Here is a 20,875-nt window from a genome sequence, read left to right on the forward strand (position 1 = left end):
ATGCCTCCACTCACTCTGCTTGTGCCGGTGATCCCAGAAGGAAGTTGTGTTTTCCCCTGTCTCTGTTTGTCAGGTTGTTAGCAAGGTTGCTCCAAAAGCAGCAGATGTATTTTGTTTAGAGTCTGCCAAGAAACAGCTGATTAGGTTTCGGTGGCAATCTGAGTCTGGGATTTTTGCCATAGGAAATGCTTTGTTTTTGTTTAGTTTTCTCTTTTTTTAAGGCCATAATTATATGTTTTCATGCGGACTTCCAAGTTAGCCACTGAGCAGTAATGTTGTATAAAAATCAAGACTGCAAGATGAATGAGGAATTGGAGCAGTTAGAAAATAAACGATGGGATATTTGAGTTTAGGTTTTTGGTGGTCTTTCAAACACGTACCCTTAATGAGACGAAGCTCTTGTGTTGGTGCTTATGTTCAGACACTATTGTTGATTTGAGGAGTTTTGCTCATTTTGTTAAGGGAAAGCTGCAGAAAAACACAAACTGCTCAAAGAAATCCAAATTCAACCTGTATTGTTTCAAATCATATACAGCACAACCTTCATAGTTTACAAATTCTCTGGTTTTACTTCATTTTAGAAATAGAACATTTTAGGTAATAACAGATTTATCTGACAGACTAACTTATAAAGAGTATTTGTAGATGAAACGTACAATATACTGAGACAAGCATGTGTCCTCGATGAGTCTTAAAAATGCAAGTGACAACTTGACAAGAGTTGTGCGCGTGTGTGTTCTGATGCAGCCAACCCTGTACCGGCCATCACCATTTGCCCCCCCCCCCCCGGTCCTTTCAGAGTGATCTTTGCCAACTGGCTGGGTTTCCTGTCCCCCACAGATTCTAAGCAACACACACACACGCATATTTACAAATATCCTGTTCAGATGGGTCTGTTTGAACAGTTCAGACACACACAAGCACACCATGATGTCACCCCTCCATTGCGCCTTTGTTCGTGTGATAGACAACCCCATTCAGCCTGTTTGTGTGTGTGTACCCACACTGAATTCAGTTCAGTTTCAATGAATATAAATCACGAGGCAGCTCTGAACGTTTATTTCAGTTTAGCAGTGCTCAAAGTTCTGTGCGTCTGTGCCTGAAAAGAAATATGGAAATGGGGGAAAGGGAACAGAATAATTACTTTTAGGTAGTGCAGTGTTGTATTCATAGGATAAGAAGCATCACAATTCAGTCTGGTGTCTCCAAGCTCTGCTGTCTTCCTTTTTGTTTTCACTCTGGAAGAAGCACTATTTAAAATGAGCGTTTCCTCCTGTACTGTGTGTGTGTGTGTGTGTGTGTGTGTGTGTGTAGTTGGGACGACAGCAGCTCTGTGAGCAGTGGCATCAGTGACAACATCGACACAGATGACATCAACACCAGCTCCTCCATCTCCTCATACGCCAACACCCCCGCAGCACAGCGCAAGGGCCTCAGTACACAGGTGAGACTACACACTCAAGAATACTGCAGTCTTTTTAAGAGTGTTTAGAGCTTCTCGTCAAAGATGATCATTTTTGTTTTATCATTATTTTTGATTTATTTCGCCAAAATAGAGCAGGCATTTTCTTTGTGCCCACATGAAAATTCAAGGGTACCAGTCAAGAAAAATGTTAGCTGTTGTTATTTAGGACATAACAGTGTTTTCTGATTATGGTTGTGTAAGAGGTCCACCATCCGGGCACCTCACACCAACCTGTTTCATGACATTTTAATTTGACAGCTGAAAATATGGGGTGCTTGATAAAACCACAGTCTTTATTTGAAAATAGAAATAATAAATCTTTATTGTTGTTGCTGCACACATGTCTGCAAGTCCTAACAAACCTGTAATCTATAGCCTAACCTTCTGTCTTGACGCTAGTTATAAATATGAAACCATCTGTATCTGAGGTTGGAAACATTCTGCTGTAGTTGCATGCCTGCTTTGAGTTTAACAACTTTCTGAAGCCTTTGTTTCCATCTGTGGCTCCATATCTTTGTTGCTTTGTGGATTCAAAATGACAGCAAGGCATTAATGGTTTTTTTTTAATTTAGAAACTGTCTGATGGCCAATGGACATACAGGCCTCTCTGTACACTCTATAAAAACATACTCAGTCTCCCACCTGAGTTGAAATGATCTGCCTTCAAAATGAACTTTGCTTTTTTCTTGTGTTCTTTAATCTTCAGGTGCAGTGGAGACGTGCCTGTCCGTTTAGTTTGGCATTTGCAGGGAGTGTATGTAACTCTCTGGGCCAAAATTAACATATTCTATCTTTTAAAATGTGAGCCAGATGAAAATTTGTGAAGGGCCTCATATGGCCTGGATTTTTTTTTTTTTTTTTTTTTTTTTTTTGATTGATTTGAATGAGCGTCTGTCTGCTCTACTTCAATTTTTTTTTCTAACTGTGTCTGTCCCAGCATTCCTCGGCACATCTCTGAACTCTCAAAGCTAAAGCTGGTGTTGAGACTAGCTTTAAACCATTAAATAGTGATTTTGAGCCACTAAAGGCTCAGGAAGTTGAGAGGTGAAATGAGAATATTAACAGCTGACTCACATGTTTATGTCACACACACACACATTGTGTTGTGGCTGACGCGTGTCTGTTATTGCTTCAGAGGCAGAGGTGGAGAAGAAAAACAAAGGTGTGCACAAAGAGGTCTTTCTCTTAGTGCAGCAGCCAGATTCATTAAGTGTGTGTCATCTGTCCTCGTGGAATCCTATATTGGCTGGATTTTTTTTTTAAGGTCTGTGAGCAGAGCTGCGTTTTTGTACTGTTGTCTGGAAAGCTGCAGAATCTACTTAAAAGCTGCTGTCATCTTTCCTGTAGCTGAAATCTACTAATTTACAAATTAAGGCTGAGCTGTAACAGCAAAGTGAAAATGGTAAAGCTTAAACAGTCAGCATGATTTCAATGATCACCTATCGGAGTTTTAAAAGGCTTGCATCTTGCTTCAGAAAATTTTGAAATGAAGTAGCTTCCTCAAAAACATGAACTGCTTGACAAAGCAAAGGTAAAAAAGTGTATAAGCTGTTAGTGCTCGAGATGCTTAAGCCCAGATGTTCTCAGACAGCTGCACAGGTGGTGATGACGGCGTAAATGCTGGTAGCTTTAACCAGTATGATGGCTTTGGTCATAAAAGGGGGCTTTTTAGAGCCACATTCTCTACTACTGCAGTAAATCTGACTATCTTTGTATGTCTTCCCAGCCTGTAACGGATGCAGAGAAGCACTCAGCCTCAACACCGGCACACCAGACTTGGTCTGGAGACGAGGTCAAGAGGTCAGACGGACGTTCAGACAGCGGGGTTAGGATGGAAGCAGGTTCCAGGTGGAGTCGTCGGAACCCCTCCGACATTTCTGATGAGTCAGACAAGGGTGGCTCAGGAAGAAAGACTCCCTCCGTGTCCCACACTGGCTCTTGGAGGAGAGGCATGAGCACTCAGGTGGGGGTGACGTCACCCCGGACTAAAAGCACTAGTAGCACAGGCTCCACTGGTTCAGTGAGCCACAAGACCCACAGTTCAGGTAACATGATCATCCAGCACTGATAATAAAAAAAAAAAAAAAAAAAAGATCATTAAAGTCAAGTGTGACGAATAAACTTTTAGACATAAGGACAAATTGTCACATTTTATAGATGCAGGTGTCACTGTATTGAGAAAAATGAGATGTCAAGTCAGAGTTTGAAAGCCTGTGTTTCTGATGTCTCATTCTGTGTCCTGCAGGTAAGACAGATGATGTTAAGGTGTCAGAAAAAGGACGTCTCTCTCCTCGTTCCAACGGCCTTCATCGCTCACCCTCGGATGCTGGGCGCAGCAGTGGTGATGAGGCCAAAAAACAGACGATCCCCACCAGCCGCACACCGACAACACACACACTCACAAACACCGTCTCCGAGCCCCACACACAGACGCACGCACTGACCTCACGCACCCCAACCAGCACCTTTGGCTTCAAGAAGCAAGGCCATGGGATGGTAACAATGGTTACCGCCAGTGGTGCCACCATCACCAGCGGCTCGGCTACACTGGGGAAGATGCCTAAATCTGGGGCGCGCTCACTGTCCGGAGGGTTGAAGGCTGGCGGGCAGGATGGAGGCACAGTGTTAGGACACCATGATGACGGTTTCCTCCCGATGAGCGCCCGCTCCACCCTGCAGTACCGTAGCCTGCCGAGACCCAGCCGCTCCGGAGCAGCCGCCCGCAATGGGAACCGCTCCTCCACCAGCAGCATTGAAGCCGCTGTGCTTTCTGTCACCTCTCACGGGAAAAACTCAATCAGCATAGCCAAGGCCAACGGCTCAGCAAGCCTGCTGGCCAATCAGACAGATCGGGAAAAAGGTGTCTCTGAGATTGACAACCTCAGGAGTGGGGTCGCGATGCAGAGCGGAGGAGCAGCAACTGTTCCTCTGACAGGAAGACAGCAGGTTTCTTCACCTACATTACGCAGGTGAACACACACATTTAGAAACCATCGTTTTGTATGCTGAGTAATCCTGCAGACTCACTGACAGCTAAGTGATGAGCCACCCTCTGTGGGGGCCCTCTTGTATGGGCTTGACTTCACCCACATGCAGTACACACACACACTGAAGACCATTTTAAAGGCAGTAATCATGCACTCACAGCAAATGATAAGTAGTGGTGAGTAAGGAACACATGTGTAGACTTGTTACAGTCTTTGAGAGGTTAAATCAGGCCATTGTGAATCAGACCTTGAGCTCGGCTGATCAGCTGCCAAGCCTCAGCCTTGGTGGTGTGGGGTGTAGGGTGTGGCACAGGGTAATGGAAGCTGAGTCTTACCTCAGCTCTCTGCCCTCATTAATGTGAGGGAGTGATAACTCTTCAAAGAGACTGTGCTGCTATTATCGCCTACCACGGCTCCAGTCACCGCTGCCTGCCATTTAAATCTAACCACAGATTAGCGTAGAAAGAAGAGAGAGTTGTGTGTGTGCTGGCCTTGTCTCAGATTCACTGACTCTATACTGGCTACAGTTTTGCTACTGTCCTCTTTGTTACAGAGTTGAAATGAATACAGTTGAATTGTTGGCAAAAAAAAGCACTTTTAAATCACTTTGCTGCTCCATTTAACACTTTAATCCTGCCACAGCTCCAAACTAGGCTGTCCAGGTAATCTAATTTTAGTTTTCTATTTTAGCTTTCAGTGATTATAAAACTAAGGTATTGATGAAAGAAAAACAACAACAACAAAAAAAGTTGTTCTGTCATATTTTAGACGTTTTATCTTCTATTATAAATATGGTGCTCTGAAGTACAACGCAGCTTTTTGTCCTTACCTGTAAGATCAAACTGACTTCTTTTCTAGCTTTGGCAGCTTTAGTTCAGTGTATTGATTTATTCATATGTTTATTGAGGTTTTTATTTTTAAATTCAGCGAATGCCCGATGCTTCCAGAGTAAATTTCAGAGTAATAACATGAAATGATCATCATCTCAACACAAACGTAATAGAATGATGGTACTCTCTAAACATTTTACTCCTTTTTCTATTAATATTAATATGCTACTTTTTTAAATTGGTTCTGCTAGAAGTTTCCTCCTGTTAAAAGGGAGTTTTTCCTTCCCACTCTCACCAAGTACTTGCTCATAGGGGCTTGTATAATTGTTAGGTTTTTTTCTGTATTATTGTAGGCTCTCTATCTCACAATATAGAGCACCTTTGGGTGATTATGGTTTGGTGCTGTATACAAAAATCGAAATTGAATTATTTATGCGATGATATACTACAGTGTTAATTGTGAATTTGCTGATTACAAATACAAGATTGCACACTTTCTGCTCTACTACAAGCACTTTAGCTTTTCTGCCTCTTCCGCATTTACCACAGATTATTTGGTGGAAAGCCCAGTAAACAGGCGCCAGTGACCACAGCTGAAAGCATGAAGAACTCTACTGTTATCTCCAACCCCCATGCTACCATGAACCACGTGGCTACAGTGCTGGAGTCTCCCGATGGAGGACTAAGTTGCTTGGACAACGAAACCAGCAGTCACCTGTTTGGAGGCCGGGCACTTGGATCGGGGACAGGCACGCTGGGCAGTGAGCAGGTGAGCAGGACGTAAATAATGGAGAGACTGGATTAGAATATCAGTCAAATAAAAAATATTACATCTATCAAGAAGATTCTTTATTCTCTACAGAAAGAATTTCATTTATACACTATAGGTGCTATCAGTCTTTTAAACTTTTAAAATTGCTGAACTAGACTGGATATTAGTTGATTTTAGTAGATGTCGATTTTAGATCTGTCAAGGGAACAGCTACTTATTCATTAGCTGTACTTTTACATGTAGCTGTACAGTTCTCCAACTGCTCACCACCTGTTAGTTACCATAAAAAGAGCCAAAGTATCTACTTGGTTTGTTTTGTGGTTTAAAAGCAGCTATACAAAAATAAGAAACATGTTTGCAGCATGACAAGAAGGTATTAATTAATGAATTCATGGAGTATAAAGGATGAATTTAAAGAGTTCCCAACTTTATTTATTAGGCCTTTGAGAAGTACCATCTGGTTTTGAAGGCAGTTCCAAAGTCAGAAGACGTGCCTATTCCTCCGTGCTTGGTCAGGGATTACATGAACTAAAGTTAAATGGGTTGCCATGAAATTTGGCACAGACATCCATCTGGTCTTTAGAGTTAATGCTACAGCGACTGCACGTGTTAGCTTTGCGATTTCTGGTCGACATCCAAACAAGAAGGTCAGGTTCGGCTTTTAGATTCAAAATGGTTATGCGCCTCTGAGCTCAGCAATGATCCAGATGTGTGTTAAGCACGTGAGATATGTTTGTAGAACTACTACAAGGCTTTGGGAGGGACACGGAGATAATTTCTGTTCTCACCTTACTAATTCCACAAATGTGGTAATTTCCTCGAACTGCTGTTAGGTGTGTTCAGTTGAAGTAGAACCTGGCAGCGTGTGTACTTGTTGGACTGACTGTAGGCTACATATTGCAGCACAGCACAAATGTGTGAGCATGCTGGATCATGAACTTTCCATCATGTTCACACATGATTCATTAGGCTTAACCAGATTAGTTATGAATCATGAAGTGTCACACTTTGTCATCTTTTACAAAGTAGCAGTCGTGTCTTTTTAAACAGTGGGCACGAAGATATCCAAATACTCAGTTATCCTAATGAATATACATCCTCTGAGAAAACTAGAACATCTTGTATACTTGTGAGGGTGCATGTTTAAAAATATGTCTGTTTGCTTTTATAATAGGGTTAGCATTGTCCTGGGCCAAAACAGGCCACTCAGTAAAAACATGGCTAACACAGTCGATCTTTTGGCAGTTAAAGAGCCAAATGCTAGTTTGTAGGGATAAAATATAGACCTAGAAGAAGGTCAATATCAACATATTTTTCCCTCATCAGCTCAGGGTTAACTAAGGTTAACCCATTAGGCCAGAAACATGTCTTCCAATATGATAATCTTACTCTGTGACTGCGAGATATGTAAATCAGCAAGTGTTTAATTGGACTGTGTCAGTGCTCTATCTTATTGCTGCACATCACAAAATAATCACTTCAAAATATAGGCTGATTTTTTTTTATTTTTTATTTTTATGTTAAATCTAATTTTTGATCATCCTCAGGCCTCCAGCCCTGGCTCTGTGTACTCCTCCACTGGACCCTCCAACAGCCTGACGTGGGGAACCACCCTGAGCAGCTCCTCTGTGCAGAGCAGGGAGAGCACCCTGGGTGGACACGGTGGAACTGGAAGCGTGGGTTTCCCTTCTGTCAGCAGCATGCACACGAGCAGCGAGTCCATCGACATGAGCCTAGGCAGCGCCGGAGGTGGTGGCCACGGGACCCACAGGGAGGACACGCTGTCCGCTCTGGGTCGCACCGGCAGTGTCAAGACCGGCATGTCTGAAAGGTTAGAACACACATTTCCTACGAATGATCAAACATTGAGCCCTTTAATATTTTACATTCATCAGTTTGATTTTTGCAGAAGATTTCACATTAATGACAGTTCACCTGAGGAGAAAAAAAAGTCGGATTGTGTAGAAGTCCTCTTAACTGTTACCTCTGTAAGCACTTTACTAATGTTTATGGTGTTGACTAGTTTTGAGTTGTAATGTTCTTTTGGTACATTATGTTAAAAAAGACAGTAAAGCAGGTTAGTTATCTCATGACCTTGCAGTGTGCCTCAGTTTCTCAGTCAGATCAGTGCCTCATTATAACACTGTGTTTCTAAAAGCTAAGATGGCAACAGCTAAAAAGAGTTGTTAGTTAAAAGGACAAATAAGACAGTAATTGTAGTAAAATAATACAATCCAGCTGAATCCAGCTATTAATGAATGACCACTGTAGCTGCAAAGAGCAGTTGAAGGGTAATAAGAAATGCATGCCTCATGTAAAATGGTCATGGCCTAATGAAGCAAATAAAAAGCTCCTTACATATGAAAGCGTAGGTTAAGTAGAAAATGGTTTGTATAATGCTTAATTCTAGTGAGCACTTGAAGTCTTTTATTCTAAGATCTATTGTGTCCAACATTCTGTTGACTTGACATCAGCTACCTTTTAAAGAACTCAGAATCAAAATGATGTATAAAGCATCCACCATGGTGAGTTGTCACTTCTTGTTTGTCATTCTGTCTGCACTCGAGCAGAAACATAATCCCGTGGCGCCCTCAGCTGATTATACAGTAATTGTGGTCATTGTAGCAGATTCCATCCTGACAGGTTGACTTTGTAATGTGACAGGAATGACATAGAGGAAACTTAATAGCATCTGAAGTTCAAGCTTTAAGGAGGTGACATCACCCTCGCTGAGTTTTCTTATTAGCTTCGCTGGTGAAGCGTCATGGACTTGATCTGTTCTTAAACATTTCTTCATTTGCGTTATTTTCTAAAAACTTTCTTTCTCTGTGTCTGTTGTGCGTTTTTTTCCCCTTCCTGTCTTCCATCAGTCCCCTCTCCTCCCCCTCTGCTAGCCCTATATTCAGCCGAAACACCCTACCTCGGAGGCAGGACAGGTAAAATGTGCCTGTATGCAAGTGCTAGGCTTCTGGTGAAACAGCTGTGGATTTACCTACTAAACCACCACCTGCTGTCACACAGAGAGCACCACCAATAACCTCAGAGAGTCCCTCTGTGCGGTAGTTAGTTAGTATTTTGTGGTTTTAGTTTGAAATGTGTCGCTCTGTGTGGTGGTTTGTGTGGATATTGTTTTTATGACCTTTTTTTTTTTAAGCTACTGTGTGAATGGTTGTGTGTCAGAGTGCATTTGTGAGAGTGTCTGTGTGGATGTTGGCAGCTTCAGTGTTTTTGTTTGGCGGACAGCTTCTAGTCTGTTATGACTGTTCACTTATCGCCACCTTGTGGTTGAGTACAGAGATGCCAGCATGAGCTTAGGTTGTGTTTGAGTTTTCACTGCAAAAATATCAATCTCAGATCATTATTTTTATTTATCTTTCTGAGTCTTTAAACTCTTTTTCCACAGAAAAACTGAAAAATTGTGTCCAAAAAAATTTTAAAAAGATGACTCAACATGTAAAGATGGATGTTTTTTGCAGTCTAGAAATAATATAATTTGGTAGTTGTTGAGAGATGCAGCCACACATGTTTCCTTGCCTCCTTGCTTCCTTTGTTTTCCTCTTCTGAAGTGTTTCTCTCCCACAGCGGGCCACACTGTGGTAGAAACACTCTGCCTAAGAAGGGACTCAGGTACTGAATTCACTCCCCCGCTGGTCACGTTGCACTTTTGCACACTGGTTCACTAAATTGTCCTCCGCCTTTCTTTTTGTTGTTCTGCGTCCACATTCAGTCTTCGAGGCTTGTTGTCACGCTTTTAGGAATGCTTTTCTTTTTAATTTAGCACTTGGCACATTTGTTGTTGTGTTGTGCTTCTGTGCAGAGGCATGTCACGTTGTCCCCCGTACAGATCTGTCACTGTGCTTCGATGCAGCACACTTGATTGTGGGCCTCAAATTTTCTTTGGCTTCTGCTCTGCTTTTTTTTTTTCCTGCTAGTTTGTTTCTCACAGCTGGAAGTCGGTCAGTGTTGGCACATTGTTGTCTTAAATTGTTTCAGCATCTGATTCATCTGTCGCTAAATCCAAGCCATTAATCAGTTTGCTTCAGCAAAAAAAAGAAAGAAATCATCTCACTGATTGTGACGTATCTGGGGAAAAAAATCCAAATCGAGATCAACTCATCCGTAAAAACAGAGAACTGTTCTGCTCTGTGTCCTCACTTCTGGTTTGACCTTTTTTGTCTTTGATGTCCTATAGGTATGGTCCCTCACCACAGCTGCGAGGCCACGAGGAGGCCCGTGATTGGCTGCGCTCCCACTCCACCAGTGGCCTACAGGACTCGGCCAGCAATTCTCCATTCTCTCCCGGCTCCAGCCTCACCTCCCCCTCTGGAACACGCTTCAACTTTGGACAACTCGGTATGTCTCCACATCTGACAATGTTACCTTAGTCCTTTGTCACAATTTTATAACATTTTATAAACATATGAGTAACAAAGAAATGTAATGCTTGCCAACTTTTACATTGCCGTATATCATTTTCACAGCATCAAGCCCGACCTCATCAGCTCAGATTAACCTTGGTGGTCTGCGCAACAACAGCCTGACCAATCAGGATGCCCCTATCGACCCTTGCTGTGACAACCGTCTGAGAAACTCCTGCATGTCGCTTGACGAGAAGACACGCACCATGAGCAGATCGGGATCCTTCAGGGATGGCTTCGAAGAAGGTAGGAGGAGACGGGAGAAAGCTGGATGTGGTGGTTTGGTGAATATTCGGTGGCTCCGTGTGAGTCCTGGCCACGTTTTCCTCAGATGTTTGGTGAAATCTGTAATTAGGTGTAATCCTTTTCTAAGAACGGCATGCCCCCCCATCCCTCTGTGACTGTGAAGCCTCAGTTTCCTTATTTCACGTCCTCATGCCAAAAGAATTATTATTCCATTTGTTTAGAGAACATTAGGGCAGATTACAACCCCTCCTCAAAGAAAAGCCCTTTATCCCCCTTAGAAATCCATAATCAGCTTTAGTGTGGCTTTGTTTTTTTCATAAGCTTGTTTATTGGGAAAAGTACCCACCAGTGCTTTTCCCACCAGCGGGCAGACTCCCCACTCAGGAGAGGTTTCTCTGCTGGAGCCATCCCAATCCTCTGAGCCATAGAAACAGCACTTTGATTTAGAGGGGGGGAGGAGAAGAAGGGAGAGTGAAGGAAGCACAGTATTTTGTTCTCTCAATGGGGAAAAACCCAGCATTCAGTGATGTTAAAACAGTAGTTTGCTGTGAACTTGGATTTCAGTAAACCATAATAAACACATAACCTATTATAATGCAGCTGAAAGACATGCTAGGAGGTAAAGTGAAACATTTTATAGTTTAAAAAAAGTGCAGAAATTTATACTCCTCTCAAATTTGTCACAGTCATCCTGGTTGGTTTTAGGTTATAGGATGCTGACGTAAAACTTGAAAGCACAGATGAACATCACAGGCGGGTTTCACACCCAAAACTGTAAAGGAATACAAAGGCATGTGTGTCCTCCACAGTGAAGGCGGTGTGTAAATATAGAGGACAAAGCCATGAGCAAAGACATCAAATCTGGTAACACGTTTTGTGAAACAGCTGATTGTATGTGTTCTTCTAAATTCCACATTGAAACCTTTTTTTCTTATTTTTTTTTTTTAAATATCAAACTCTGATAAACATCTTTTGTCAGCCATACCAGACATGTTCATGATTTCACCTTTTGCCATCCGTTATCTTCCTCCAGAACACGGTTACATTTCTAAGCAAACACGTGTTTGAGGCTTTCTTTTGCTAAGAGACTAAGGTCACCGGTTAGTCGTGTCCTCTCTCGTGTACACAGTTTCAAAGCTGCCTTAATTTTGAAAGTCACGCACACCTGATTGTTTTTTTTATTTTTTATAAGAGTTTGGTGGAATGTGCACGCACAGTTACATCGCTGCAAACTTATTATTAAGACACCGCCATTCCCGATAGCATATCTGCCTCAGTTCTTTCCAGCTCTACGAGTCTGTCCTCTCTTTTACTAGTGGAGATAATGACAGGGTTCACAGTGAGGTGTGAGGGATATGTGGTGACATTCAAGATTACTCAGACATAACTTTCTCCATCTCACACACTCTTGCTGTGTGTTTGTGTGTTGGTTTGCAGTGTGCAGGCCTGTGAGGATAAGAGTGTGTGTGTGTACATGTGCGTATTACCCAAGTGTAGAGTTACCCGACTGTTCTTTGAGTGACAGGACAAAAGTCACATTATACTCAAAACACTTTGTCGGACCTGTCCTTTTTTTAAGAGCGACACCATTATACAGTTTCACTCCATCCCCTCCACCCAAAAGCCTCCTCATTTTATCATTGTATGTTCTGATCCTCTTCCTGCATCTGCAGGCTAAAAGAGACTTAATGGGAATTTGCACTCATAAAACCTTCAGCGCTACCGGCGTCCTTAATCAAACAACTTCTGTGAAGAATAATGGATATTAGTAGTTAGAAAAAGATGTAAACTAATAATGATGATCTAAAACTAAAGTGCAGTTCACCTTTTCATGTGGCTTCCAGCACATGATTCTGTCTAGACCAAATCAAGATAAAAGTGAGTCCTCTGTGAGCTCACATCTCATACTTACAAGGCTATTTATGAACTAATAAATCAGCTGGGATCGGCACAACCTCTCGGTGCGGTTGATGACATCACACTGCTGATCCTTTCTGATCTGCTCACAGCCAGGAAACAGTGCTGGCGTTGTTTCCCTGCCTCTGATGTGTTATTACCAGTTGAGTCATTAGTTGCGCCACAGTCTGACTGCTGCATGTAGGAGTTCTTTATCTCGGCAGTCATTATGTCATTTATGAGGAGGTGGGCAGGAGCTGGGAAGACTGGGAGGAACCGTGCTGGGTGGGCAGTGTTGGAAAAGAGTGGGTGGTTAGTGAGGGGAGTGTGGGAGGTCTGCTGATAATGAAGGTAGTGCTTGTGTCTACAGATGTAATTTCTAATCACTGCTTTCACATTTTGTCTTTTCAGTTCACGGATCATCTCTGTCTCTGGTCTCCAGCACTTCTTCCATTTACTCCACGGTGAGTTCAGAAACTGCCAAGTTAAACAGAGTTAGTCATATGACTGAGGTTCTGAATAAAAACTACATTTTTAAAGTGATGCAAAAGAGAAGCAGTGCATTTTTTCTGGATACATTATTTTTGGGTAAATAAAGAATAAGAAAAACATTTCAATATAACTGCTACTGAAAAAGTGTGCACTTTTGTGATGGTATCTAAAAGGCAAAATCTCATTTAAGGCAGTCTTTGCAAAGCAGCAGGTATTGTGGTATTGCAGCAGCACCACAATTCACATGGAAACTGGAGAAACCAGTTTGTTCTTTTGTCAGCGCAGTTATGATATACTGACTACATGAATTGGTGAATTTACCCCCTAATCCGCGCAGATATGTAACTCAAAGATCCTGTGAGAAATTGGCTGTTTGAAGTCACACGGGACAGCCCACGAGTATGCACTGTAGCCAGTCAGAGGTTTGTGCTTCACAGTGTGGCTCCTCCTCCCTGTGTGAGTTTCCTCACCTGGGCAGGTGTAGCAGAGAAACTCTCAGACACTGGCTGGTTCTTTTTGAGATAAAGAGTCGCAGGTTCAAAATCACAGAGGGGAAGAGACTGGAAGCAAAATGATGGCAACTTTATCCTTGACAGGCGCTGTCGCATCGTGGCAACTAACGGTAGGGATGAGACGGAGCAGGGCCGTAGGGTGCAGAAAGTCTTTGTTGTTTTTCTTGTGGTCTGAGTGTTGAATACAGCTGTTAAATATCTGATTATGTGGGACTCTTTTTTTTTTTTTTTTTTTCTTTTTTTTTTCTGAGTGTAGATTGCGAGGTAATGGTGCTTGATTGATTTCAGAGATTCATTTGCAGTTTAGTTTAAAGGTCTCCAGGTTAGAAATCACACTGATATGAAATTTCTTTTATCCTATTTATTGCTTGTCCTTAAAAGCACACAAACATTTTGCCTAACTAAATTATATTCACATTTGAAGAGCTTATGTGTCACCACAGAGAAAATACATGATATGTTTTGTCTGCGTTTCCAAGACAGACTGCTGTTTGTGTATCTAGGATAAGCCTTTCGTGTGTGTGCGTGTGTGTGTTAGTGTTTGCGTGCAATTGACAGCTCCGTTTGCGTATGTGGACAGATGCCACGTGCCACAACACAGATGTGCTCACACACCTCTGTGCACAGATTAGATGATAAAAGCTGTTGCGTGCTGCTGCTCCGATCAGGAGCTGGAAAGTGGACAGATGGAAAAATCGTGGCTTATCAGCTCTCCTGCTCAAGTTCAGGAGCTATGCTGAAAGACTGTTGATCACACTGCAAAGTTCTATAAATGTAATTTCGTATTTAAAAGCTTCCTATTAAATCTTATATCTAATCTTCATCAGAAGATGCAAAATTCATGGAAAACTGAGGCATTTGCTACGTCGCTGTCATTGGTTGGAAATGGCGTAAGACGGCTTCATAGTCGTATTAAATTTTAGCCTCAGGGAGGCCAGTTTTGATCCAACAATACACTGACCTCTTGCTAAGAAAGATCTTTCCGTTGCAGTGTGTTTACACATAAATGTGGGTGTTGCGTGTTTCGCTGTTTTGGTGAACAGCAGCAGGGTGTGTTGTGTTCGTGCGAGCGTTTGTTTTGCATGCTCTCACTCTGTACATATTTGACTACCTGTCTTTTCTTACTATTGTTCCATGTGTAGCCTGTCAAGACAATGAATCTCTCAGTGAAATGCCTTTAGGAGGATTTCTCTACTTTCCAGACATATTACGCCAGACAATATCTTCCACAGTTTATAAAGCTCATATCCATGGAGCTAACAAATCAGACGAGAGTGTGCTCCAACCTCCACTCTGCTCTGCTTTTTAATTAAAGTCTGTCTCAATTCAGTCAGTGGTGCCCTCTAATGGTTTTCATATCTTCTGGTGTTTGTTTTACAGAATGAGGAAAAGTCTCAGTCGGAGGTAAGCATCAGCCCGCCCACAGCACTTCTCTCCTCTTTAATTTTCCGCACACAGCCACTGGACTTGTTGGAACACGGGGATGTTTTTACAGTTGGATCCAGATACACGTGTAGCTGTATTGTGACTGACCCTGTAACAAGCTCTTGTTCCTGTGAACACCTGCGTGTGCTCTTTTATGCTTTCTGCCATTTCACCGCTGAACCTGAACTTCAATCACAGCTTCAGAGCTTCAATCTGGGAGCCTGACTCTTTTGATGCTGGATGCATTTATGTGCTTAGCGTTACATACATGCTCCATGAAGGCATGCATGTATTTAAATCTATGTGTGTATGCTTTTGTTTTGGCGCCTTTTGATGTCATGGCGTTTTTTTTTCTTGTAAATCCTCAGATTCGCAAGCTTCGGCGGGAGTTGGATGCCTCCCAGGAAAAAGTTTCAGCCTTGACAACACAACTGAGTGCAAATGTAAGGCCTCAAGCACTTAAGAACATGCAAACCCAAACTGTTGAAGAACATCTGTCAAAACTATCAAAGGGGTTAAAAAAAAACCCTTTTATTATATATAGTATATAGTTTTTATTTTCCAAAGATTAAGCTAAATAAGCCATTATATGTCAAATAATTTCCATATATGCTCATTTCTAACTGCTAATTAGAGAAGTTTTAACAAACATATTGAGCTCTTTAAAATGCCAGCGTTTTCTCAAATTCCTGAACATTTTCCAAATACAGGCAGAAACACTTATTCAGACTGAGGGGATATCTCTTACAGGTATCATTTTACAACTGGTAGAATGATCAGAACATCTCTTTAAGCATCTCTAGACATGATCATTTCTGCCAACCCTGCTCCTGTATTGCACAAGTCCTGCCACGCTCAGCTGGTAATCTTCAGCCTGAGTGGGCGCTTGCTAGTAGTTTCACTGTGGATTAGAGATATGGAAGCAAGGCAGAGGTGTTACATTACAGCAGTGTCAAGTCCCAGCACAATGCCGAGGGTTTGTCCCAGATGTGGAGTAAAGATTTGTTGTCGATGACGCCTGGATACACAAAGTGCGCACGAGTGTTGAAAGATAAGCACAGACGGAGCAGACAGGAGCTGGTATTGGGGAGGTGGGCTTTGTTCAAATGTATTTATATGCATGATGAATTATCTGAACACACCTTGAAGCCCTGGAGGCTGCTCTAAAAAGTCACGACTTGAATCACATGTCAGTCAGCACTGTGCTCAACTCTCACACACATTTCTACAGGCGTCCGCGGAACATTTATATTCACAGCCCAGAACATAATAGTGAAGGATGAGCAAGTTCACCCATGTCTAACTGTTTAAATCACCATAATGATCCATGTCACTCAAAAGGAATAGTTCAAGTCTTTTGTTGTAAATTTGTCTCCAGTTTTAATCCTTGGCACTCACATTATTTTTCTTTGACATGTCATGTCTGTGTCTGTATTTCTTTTGAACTGTGAACACATACCCAAGTTACCTCTTTCTCAGAAGGTCGTGTAAAAAAACAAAAAAAAAAACACCACCTAGAGTTAAACTAGGTCTGACCAATCGTTGACTGTCTGTGGCCTTGAATGAGCCAAGGATCCAAGGATTGTTTTTGGAACAGTTTTGTCATAGTTGTACTCGTAATGTGCCCTCTCCAGAAGATAATGTTTTTTCCCAGGACATTATTGGGTAGTATATTATTTGGGTTTGGTTATGTTTTCATTTTGGTGTGAAGATGGATTGACTAACACGTTTGGGCTTTAGCCTCAAGGTTAACGTGTCTCACTTTTTTCCGTTCATCCAAAAAGTAGGCCGTTCATTTTCTTATTGTCTCTGTTTATTAAATCAAGATTGTTTCATACACTTACAGGATATTATAAAACAGACTTGGGATACAATTCTTTATACACGAACCACATAGCTCTCTGAAGTTAGCTAAAATTTGTGTATTTGTATATTTGCCATGTTATGTAAGGAGTTGTTAAGATGTAATTTGATTGTTTCTTGTCAGGCTCACCTGGTGGCAGCGTTTGAACAGTCTCTGGGCAACATGACCATAAGGCTGAAGAGTCTCACCTTGACGGCCGAGCAGAAGGTAAAAACAGAAAAGAAAAAAACAAAATGTTTGGTTTCTGATGTTTGAAAGAAAACTACTGTGCACAAAGTCTCTGTAGATGATTGTTAGGTTGATCATCATGTTTTTTCTGTACAGGACTCCGAGCTGAATGAGTTGAGGAAGACCATCGAGCTTCTGAAAAAGCAGAACGCTGTTGCTCAGGCTGCCATCAATGGAGTCATTAACACACCTGAACTTACACCTAAAGGGGATCGCACAGGTACAGAAAATAACAGTAACGCCTCAGTACAGCAATTTGAATTTGTGCCAGTAATATCAGGATTATTAACTGGGAATCATGCAAAGGCACTCTAGTATAGAGGCTCTGTATAGACATGTCTGGGAGAAAGGTCATTATGGGACACATTGTAATGCCATACATCTTTTCCCCATCCACTGTCTCCCCAGCTGGCAGTAATGGCAGTCTGCAGCAGCAGCAGCAGCAACAGAACCAGCAGCCAGATCTGCGCATCAAGAGACAGCACTCCTCCGACAGCGTCAGCAGTGTTGCCAGCGCGACCAGCCACTCGAGTGTGGGCTCCAACATGGATGCTGACGCTAAAAACAAAAAGAAGAACAAAAAGAACTGGGTAAGAAGCCAGCAGTTTAAATAGATTATGTACAAGGAGGTGATTGCACTGTGTGACAACAAGCAGCCATTTTTTAACTTTTTTTTTGTCTTGTGTATCTGCATTTTCATATTTGTGTGGGTGACACATCTTTGTGTTTCTCCTCTTTAGCGTTCTTTGACTGGGGAGAAGGTGATTACAAACAGTATTTTCATAGGCTCAGTGTTGTTGAAAAGCAAGTAATGATGGATTTGACTGGTTATTTTAGAGATCAGAAAACATCAGCGTTTTACCTTGATATTTAGCTAAATGTAGTAGTTGTCTTTTGACCTGTAAATTATGTAGTTATTGCTTTCTGGATAGTGTTGTCCCACTGTTGAGTCATTAGTGTTTTGTTTTTTTATTAGTGATCATACAACAAATATGACACTTAAAAAAATTTTGTTGTTGTTGTTGAAAGACTTTTTTGTGCACCGGAGGACAAGTCAGAGATGATGAAGTACGAAACTTTTCTTCCTCCCTCTCTTCCTCCTGGTTGACTGAAACAATGTGTTTGGCCACCTGTGCTTGTCAATCCAGATGTTGTCAAATGTCAGGAAGAGCAATGTAGCACTTTTAGACATCAGATCCTCTAGAGTTTCCTGCCTTAGGTCACAGTGATAATAAAATACCACTGCTTGGATAGATGAGACCCCACAGGAGCCTCCTCCATGCAGGTGCTGCTCATACAGTGAGTGATGTGTTGAGTGCATGGGGGCAGCGTGTGTTGGAGAGTATATAATGGATCATGAAAGACTCCTCGCTTCATGGTGGCTATGATGTAGAATTAGCTTGCAGCTGCCTGGAAGTCAAATAAAATCTCTAGTCCTGTAGGCATCTCTAGTTTAATCTGTTTGTCCCACCATAACACATTATCACCCCCAAACCCATATGAACATGTGCTGTTTTGTCTCTCTGTCTTCCTGTGCTTCGCTTCATGTGGCAGGTGTATGAGGTAAGAATGGTACGCTATGTGAAATGAAAGGAAAGAAGCCTAACCCCTGCACTTTTTATAGGTTACTAACATCGGCCCTCTTCTTCCTTTCCTGCACTTTGCTGTCACTGTAGTGCCTTTCTGCTCCTTTCTAACACTACTTCTCCCTGAAAGCTGCTCTCATGACGCTTGAGCTGGCTCTTTAAGGAAAAATTCACCTGAAAATGTCAGAAGAACCATAATGCTTGTGGTTCTTGTAGGAGATTGCCAAAACACCTCAAAGAAATTACTAACATGAAGAAGAAGAAAACAAATATGTTTACATAAGAGTGTAAACATAACACATTACACTGTGTTTGGGGCTGTAGCTCTGAGTCAGTCATAAGACAGTTTCCCCCTATTTCTTCTCCCTGTGACTCACTTGCAGTTTTCCCACTACTTCCCCTCTCAACAGCTTTTCTAATAACCTCACCTGTTCATCGCCTTGCTTTCTTTCTTTCTTTTTGTTTCCTGCAGTTGCGAAGTTCCTTCAAACAAGCATTCAGCAAGAAGAAATCTCCGAAGTCGGCCTCCTCTCACTCTGACATCGAGGAGATGACGGACTCTTCATTGCCATCCTCCCCCAAGCTGCCTCACAATGGCACCTCGGCCACAGGCCACATGCTCAGGAACACGCACTCCAACACACTGTGTGTACTAGCTCAACATCTGCATGTGACACAAAACTGCTCAAATTGCACTATGTTAATGCTTCAAACTGCATTGCCTTGTGTGCGCATACAGATTGTCGGAGTGTTTGGACAGCGAGGCTGAGACGGTGATGCAGCTGCGCAGTGAGCTCAGAGAGAAGGAGATGAAACTAACTGACATCCGCCTGGAGGCTCTTAGCTCTGCACATCAGCTTGATCAACTCCGCGAGGCCATGAACCGCATGCAGGTCTGCAAATTTCAGATTGAGCTTACTGAGTATGCTTCACATTGAGATGGATGTAAACATTGAATCTCTGATTGCATATAATTGTTGCTGTACTCATGTGACTAAAGCGTTATTGATCTCTGATGTTAAGTTTAATACATTTTTAATGCTAACAGTTTAATTGACATGAGGGAAGGGTGAATACATACATGTACATAAAAGATTATTTTCGGATGTTTATCTGCAGGTGGAGATTGAGAAGCTCAAGGCGGAGAATGACCGTCTGAAGCTGGAGAACCAGGGCAGCAGGACGGGCTCCCAGGCCTCCATCTCATCTTCTCCTCCCCCTCATACACACAGCCACACCCCAGGGCCTGCACCAGGGCTCTCCCAACATGGCCTCAACCTCACGACCAGTGAGTCCACCAGCCTGGGTAAGACAGGACCTGCACAGTTCAGGATAGATTTACATTAAATACAGACCAGGGTTTATCCAAGACGAAAGTTGGGGAATGTGATACATTACTCCAGTGTATTTAACAATGAAATTTTTTAATGTGTAACACTGACAATGGAGAAATCACATGTAACGTTGTCTTCCGGACAGACATGTTGCTGGATGACACGGGCGGAGAAGGAGGGAGGAAGGAGGGGCGGCACGTGAGGATTGTCGTTAGCTTGGATGAAGACAGCAAGTGGGGAGAGGTGAGACTAATGTAACAAACGCTTTTCTGGTTGTTTTTAGGTTTTAATTTTATCTGTAGGCTTTTGGTATATTCAACTTTTTTAATTTTTCCATCACAGGAGGCTCGACCTCGACATTTTCTTATTGGTTGCATCGGTGTTAGTGGCAAAACTAAGTGGGATGTCCTGGATGGAGTAGTCCGACGCCTTTTCAAGGTAAAGACAGGAAAATGGTTAAGAATCGGATAGAGACAAAACATGATTGGCTGTATTTGACACATTTATACTTCCTATATTGTATAAACATAATTTCCTTCCATTCACTTTCATGTTTTTGGACAAAACATTCTCATTCAGAAACATTTCAGTCCTTAGAAAGCTGCTAAATGCTTTATCTCTGACAGGAGTACATCACCCATGTGGATCCAGTGAGCCAGCTAGGCTTGAGCTCAGACAGCGTGCAGGGATACAACATTGGAGAAATCCATCGGCCCAGCAGCCCCAGTGCCGCCAACACGCCTGAGCTGCTGCCGTGCGGCTACCTGGTGGGAGACAACACTATCAACATCCAGCTCAAAGGTACCAACCTCTCAGCATG

The 20,875-nt window shown here is 42.3% G+C and overlaps 1 protein-coding gene across 9 annotated transcripts in view; it reads left to right on the top strand.

Moving 5' to 3' along the window:
* The window catches only part of nav2a (neuron navigator 2a), a 213,148-nt gene that overhangs the window by 185,499 nt on the left and 6,774 nt on the right, over window positions 1-20,875 (top strand). For 8 of the 9 annotated variants that reach the window (XM_040045584.1, XM_040045580.1, XM_040045581.1 and 5 more), the window contains 21 exons: window positions 1,315-1,444; window positions 3,192-3,510; window positions 3,711-4,434; window positions 5,832-6,051; window positions 7,602-7,885; window positions 8,925-8,990; window positions 9,637-9,681; window positions 10,247-10,407; window positions 10,536-10,718; window positions 13,026-13,078; window positions 14,999-15,022; window positions 15,412-15,486; window positions 17,031-17,114; window positions 17,232-17,355; window positions 17,544-17,725; window positions 19,194-19,366; window positions 19,461-19,614; window positions 19,841-20,027; window positions 20,201-20,298; window positions 20,398-20,493; window positions 20,682-20,856. In XM_040045584.1, the coding sequence (XP_039901518.1) occupies window positions 1,315-1,444; window positions 3,192-3,510; window positions 3,711-4,434; window positions 5,832-6,051; window positions 7,602-7,885; window positions 8,925-8,990; window positions 9,637-9,681; window positions 10,247-10,407; window positions 10,536-10,718; window positions 13,026-13,078; window positions 14,999-15,022; window positions 15,412-15,486; window positions 17,031-17,114; window positions 17,232-17,355; window positions 17,544-17,725; window positions 19,194-19,366; window positions 19,461-19,614; window positions 19,841-20,027; window positions 20,201-20,298; window positions 20,398-20,493; window positions 20,682-20,856 (3,557 nt within the window). The remainder of the gene's footprint in view (window positions 1-1,314; window positions 1,445-3,191; window positions 3,511-3,710; window positions 4,435-5,831; window positions 6,052-7,601; window positions 7,886-8,924; window positions 8,991-9,636; window positions 9,682-10,246; window positions 10,408-10,535; window positions 10,719-13,025; window positions 13,079-14,998; window positions 15,023-15,411; window positions 15,487-17,030; window positions 17,115-17,231; window positions 17,356-17,543; window positions 17,726-19,193; window positions 19,367-19,460; window positions 19,615-19,840; window positions 20,028-20,200; window positions 20,299-20,397; window positions 20,494-20,681; window positions 20,857-20,875) is intronic. The other variant, XM_040045582.1, reaches the window with a different exon arrangement.

The sequence above is a fragment of the Simochromis diagramma genome, unplaced genomic scaffold (assembly GCF_900408965.1).
Source record: "Simochromis diagramma unplaced genomic scaffold, fSimDia1.1 OVJJ01000079.1, whole genome shotgun sequence".
Lineage (NCBI taxonomy): Eukaryota > Metazoa > Chordata > Actinopteri > Cichliformes > Cichlidae > Simochromis > Simochromis diagramma.